Consider the following 5,900-nt stretch of genomic DNA (forward strand, 5'->3'; position numbering starts at 1 on the left):
CGTGTAGTAGTATAATCTCATCTCAAAATAACATGATTCTTTTTTGTTAATACAGCAACACAAGTTAAGAAGAAAAGTCACATCATTCTGTGGATATACCGAGTGTGATGCAGATATCGGTTAGGATTTGCTCCTGCGGCGTCAGTTGAAGCATTCCCACTATACTGTACGCCATCGCCAGACAACCAACATATCCGCGCAACGTTAGACCATGCAAGTTTTTCAGGTCAGGCAGTAACCAGTAGATGATGTATGTGGCGGCTAGAAACGGCACGGACACAAGCATTCCGAAGGAGTATACAATTCCACCGCCATCGTCATCCTCAATTGCGTACGTCTCCTCGCAGAAAAACACCAAGTACTCCTGATACTCGTAGCCTTTCACCCGCGCTAAGCAGTATTGATGGTAGTCGAGGATACGCTCCTCCAGCTCCTCAGCCAGAGGTCGTAATATAGAGCCATTCGACATGAGATACCATTTCTCGTCCATGTAAACGTGCGGATTCAAAGGATACCGATTCCTGCCGGCGCATGGATTCCATACCACAAAATTAAAGTACTCGTCGCTCGTAGTGATATTTGCCAGTTCAAGGTTGGTCTCGTAAATCGTCGGCAATTGGACCACTTCCGTCCCGTTCGTTGCTTCCTTCACGCAGTTGTCTCTGGTGAGGAAAGTATTAACGCGACAACATAGCGACACACGGGGCTTTCCGGAGCTGTCATCATGCTCGGTCGTCATCTAGGAAAAAGAGCCCGAGGGAATAATGAAGACAAATGAAGTAGCCCATAGTTGTAGTTGTGCAAAAAAAAATTAAATGTTAATTTTTAAATTTTTTGTTGCAAAACATTGCTAAATATGTGTAATGCGTTACACATAATAAAATCAATTATTAAAAACTGATTGTTATATCTATGTCGTAAAACAATTTTGTCTTATTATTAGTTCACCATTACCATGTGAAATTTTAATTCTGATATTCTTCTAAAATGACTACCTATCCGAAACATTATCCAACATTTTGATTCTTTGCTGCATACTATACTTATATAATTAGAAGAAAAAAATTGATTCCAAATTATATTATGTATTAAATTGATCGGAAATAAACAAATTGAGATAATGCTCGAAGTATGCAGGTCTATTCCATAACTTTTAACGCATGCGTTATAACTATAACACATTTTTTTACATAGATAGTTATTTAGGTAGAGTCCTATAAGGCATGCATTTAAAGTTACACAATAAATCTGCTGAAATTTGTTAGTTATATATAATATCACACTTTTTTTAACATTACTTTTGTTTTACATAATCTGAGTATTATACATATACTTATGTTATACAATTACATTTAAGATATTTTCACAATCAAGTTTAAGTTTCAAAAATAAGTATTTCTAAAAATCTTGTTTAATTATGACATAAATAGTTAGTAACCGTCTCTGATGTTATCATTATATTTAGAAAGTTACTATTCCAGAATTAATTACAATTCAATAAGAAAAACATCAAGAAAAAGAATAATTATTTTTGTAATTTTTTTAACTGAATATGAATCCGGCTTTCCAAAATCATTAATTTTAAAAAATTCTAAATTAAAGTTAAAAATGTGTAAAAAATGATTCTTTTAAAGTAATTTATTATATTACAGCTATAGTGTTGGTTTCTGTTTCAAATTAATTATATTGTTAGAACTATTACCTGAGTAAAGTATTGTAAAATTGTTGTTGTAAATTTAAAGTTAATAAGGTTTTTGTGATTAAATATTGGATTTATCACATTGCTTGAAAATTATGTTAAATTATTAAATCATTAAGATACAAATGATATAGTCAATTATTTTCTAATTTATATTATATTTATATATACATAAGAATTTTTGATATTTCTGATTACAATTCGATGTCAAAATTAACAAATCCAATATGACAAATATATAAATTTTTTAAATTTTGATATAAATGCCATATTACGAATCTATCATTTTAAATGTATTTTTGACATTGAATTTGTGTTCAGAAGACACAAAAATTCTTATGTACTTTATGTAATTTAATTAAAAAATATTTAGTACCTATATCGCCTTTTGTAATCTTTAATAATTTAACTTAACTTTTTAACAATATAATTACTTTCCAATGTTATATATAATCATGAAAATATTATTAACTTCAATTTTTACAATATATCTTTTTTGGAGTTTATAAATTGTAATAATATTTTTAGCACATCGCATATATATTATCATAAATGTAATATAATAAATTAGTTAAATTAATTTCTTTTTACAAATTTAACTTTGAATTTCTGAAAATTGTGATGTTTAAAAGAGCATTTTGAAGACCAGATTTGTATGCAACATCAAGAAATTATAAAATATAATTATTTTTATTCTTGTGTTTAAAAAAGTGATTTTTTATTATATTATATTATATAAATTACATTACTTGCAAACTATGTATAGACATTAATAGAATCATTATGATACATTAGCAAAGCGATGTGAATTGTCGTCGTTGATAAATTCTAAATATCCAATATAAAGAATGTAATCGGACTTGAAATTATCTCTACCTCCGAATAAACATGAGGGATGATAAAACTTCCCTCCAATAATTCCTCTGGCTCTTCCTCTGTTTGATCGCTTTCGAGAGCGGCCGCGATCAAAATCACGAGACAAACAAGGAACGAGGCCGTTCTCAGATGCCGTTCCATTCTATACTAATTAGTGAAACTGTTCTCAAATGGCAATTTAAAATATTTATCGTCACCGTCTCTCACAGCGTTATCGCCGTGCGGAAGCTTACTCACGAAAGCGGCGCAAGAAATGATGAAAGAGAAAAAGAGAGGAAGAAAATGCGATAACTCTCTTAAGAATAGGCGTACACGCTGACTTCTCTCTTATGACCTACATATAATATTATAATAATAAAATCTATAGTTAATCTTATGTTACTTATTGTTAGAGTAATTTTATTACATTCTGCTGTATTGTTAGTACATGAACTGCTGAAATGAGTCAAAATAATAAAAGTGATAAAAAAGCGTGCTTAATTAGTGTATATACTTTAGTATAAACTTAATTAGTGTATTTTTTGAAAGATAGCATAGATATAACAGCATCTTTGGTCACAAAATAATTATTTATGAGAGAAGTAAAGTCTCCAATCATAAAAATGTATACCAAAAAGTACAGCACATTGAATGATAAGTAATCATATGTAGATACAATACTAAGAAACTGTTTTAAATTTTATTCATATAAATGCCAATAATTTATCTATGATATTTTTAAGTGATTATTTGATAATTTAAAGAATACTAAAATGTAAACTTTTAATGTAATTCCATTTTCCATGAAATGTTCATTATTTAAAGCTAAACATGCATGTAAATAGATAAAACTACATGTAAATGAAAACATATCTACATACAATATTTATATACACATATATATTACATACACATACATATACATATATATAGTGACAGAGTAATAATATATAGTATTGTACAGCTAACAATTAGTACTTAATAATACATCGAAATTAATATGTACAATATAAGCTCTTAGTTATCCGGTTTTAATCGGTTTGTTGAATAAGCAAAAGAGAAACATTGTTACTTTTGTTATATATTGTTGTAAAAAAATATTTTATTATTATATATTGCTAATTTTCTACTTTGCTAATCTCTAATTAATGATCCAATTGACCTGATTATTTCAAAAAGGGGATGTATACCTAAACGTCAAAATATAAAACAACAAGATTTACGTCAATATCATCAAATTATTGACCCATATGATATAAAATGCATTTTTTGGAGCAGAATGAAATAAACGCAAAAGAGAGTAAAATTATATATTACGCGGCTTTCTTTCTTTTTTTTTTTCAGTAAACCGTCGAAACACAAAAAATCCATTCGGATAAAAAATAGCACTGTTATCGCTAACGACTAAGATCGACTTTTAGTTATCTCACTGGATTTGATAAAACTGGCACTATATTCGATTTTGCTGTGACTTCTCTTCTAGAACGGAGAAGACGAGAACGTGCGAGAAACGGATATTCACGCGAGCAATGAAGCGATACTACTAAACGATGAGTCGTCCATAGCGTTGAAGAGACGGTTTACCTGCTGCAAGGCGGTATATACAGGGCGGTCCGCAAAAAATCTTCATTTTTCGTATAGCTTCACTAATTGAATAGCTTTACTAATTCTTTCAACAGCAAAAGAAATTTAAATGCTTATTTTTTTAAAGAAAACTGCAGAAACTGAGAATAGTTTTACAAGGCAAGTTAGTTAGACAATAGTTAGACAAACAACGAAAATTTTTTTTAGCTACATTAAATATATATGGAAAGATTTATCTCTCGAAAAGCAATACATCGATAGTACGAACGCAAAAGAACTCATATTCCTACAATAAATTTTATACATTATCTCTCTAGGCTTCAAAAGAGATACGCGTATGTGATCTAAAATATTGAAATTACATTGAATATATCACTTCGCAAATGTTTTTATCCCACCCTACAGATAATGATAGGCGATGCAAAAGCAAAAAATCTTATTATAGAAACCGGTTTGTGCACTCGTCACACGCACCTTTCATACGTGCAAAAGGGAGAGGGGGATCGTTAATATTTGTTTTACTAGAAATTGATAATAATGGCTCAAGTGATACCGACATACTCGGCAACTTATATGACTTCCTCAGTTTACACTCGATAGAAGAAAGAACTCCCTCGATCACATTAAATTCTTCAAAATAACACGAAACATATATTAATTGTAAGAATTAAATCGTAGAAAGTGTAACATGTGGTTTGTATGTTATCTCTAATCGCAGAGATATGGGAATCATGCGTCCAGAAAAACACGCATACACATATGTAGTTGATTCATACAACGTATTTATTTGTATTTTATATTGTATTAGTGAGTGAAATAGATACGGATAGCACAACACTAATATTACGTGTAATACGTATATATAAACATACACGCACACGCACGTACATATATGCGCATATGCACAAAATTAGACACTAATATATAATAATAATTTAATTCATAAAAAACTAAACTTCTAAACAAAAGATAAATCTAAAAATCAAAGTCTATAAAAAAATATAAAATATTCCTTGAAACAATTAATACTGAGTGAGAAGTCTGAAGGAATAAAATGTTTTTAAGAACGTACGGGTTCTGTCAAATATAAAAAATATTAATAACAATGAAATATTATTCTTGCAGAGAAATTGATTTACGTAAAACGCTTCCAATATTTTAGCAACTTTGAAAATGAGTTATATTTTAATTTTGTTCGTTAATTGCTAGGCAAAACAAAGTGTTATATGTATACAGAGTGTTAATGTATAATCACATCACTTGTGTATAGTAATTAATTTTTCAATTAATGTATAATGTAATGTATAATGCTATCCAGCATTGGAAAATATGTAATATTTAAAAACCTATGTGGTTTGATTTCTGCAAAGAAAAATATATAGAGAGTATTAAATCTTTTGAAAGCACTAAAGAGTATATTAAATTTTTTGAAAGCACGATAGATACAGCTTAAACAATTTTAATAAAATTCAAGAACTTTTAGTTTAAATCAAATCATGTAATTTTTATAAACTTTTGTATGTTAAAAACGAATTTGACTAATTTCATAAATTAGTTATCACATCACGATTTTAAAATTGTATAAGATTTATTTTTTACGATATTTACATATCTATAAAGAGAACTAACAAACTAAGAAAATGTATTTTTTATTTATAATTATATAATTAGGAAATTTAAAAAAAAAAGATTTTTTGCATTTTTTCTGAGAAGTTTTCTTTGATATGAAGATCCAAAATTATTATCAAAATTACTCTATACT

The 5,900-nt window shown here is 28.6% G+C and overlaps 1 protein-coding gene across 1 annotated transcript in view; it reads right to left on the bottom strand.

Annotated features, from left to right (window-relative positions):
• Nucleotides 1-5,900, bottom strand: part of LOC115236509 (G-protein coupled receptor Mth2-like) — a 20,308-nt gene that overhangs the window by 12,040 nt on the left and 2,368 nt on the right. The window contains exons 2-4 of the mRNA XM_029809020.1: nt 4,963-4,975; nt 2,576-2,699; nt 100-739 (exon numbers count right to left, since the gene is read on the bottom strand). Of these exons, the coding sequence (XP_029664880.1) occupies nt 100-739; nt 2,576-2,699; nt 4,963-4,975 (777 nt within the window). The remainder of the gene's footprint in view (nt 1-99; nt 740-2,575; nt 2,700-4,962; nt 4,976-5,900) is intronic.

The sequence above is a fragment of the Formica exsecta genome, unplaced genomic scaffold, assembly GCF_003651465.1.
Source record: "Formica exsecta isolate Colony F162 unplaced genomic scaffold, ASM365146v1 scaffold254, whole genome shotgun sequence".
NCBI classification, from domain to species: domain Eukaryota; kingdom Metazoa; phylum Arthropoda; class Insecta; order Hymenoptera; family Formicidae; genus Formica; species Formica exsecta.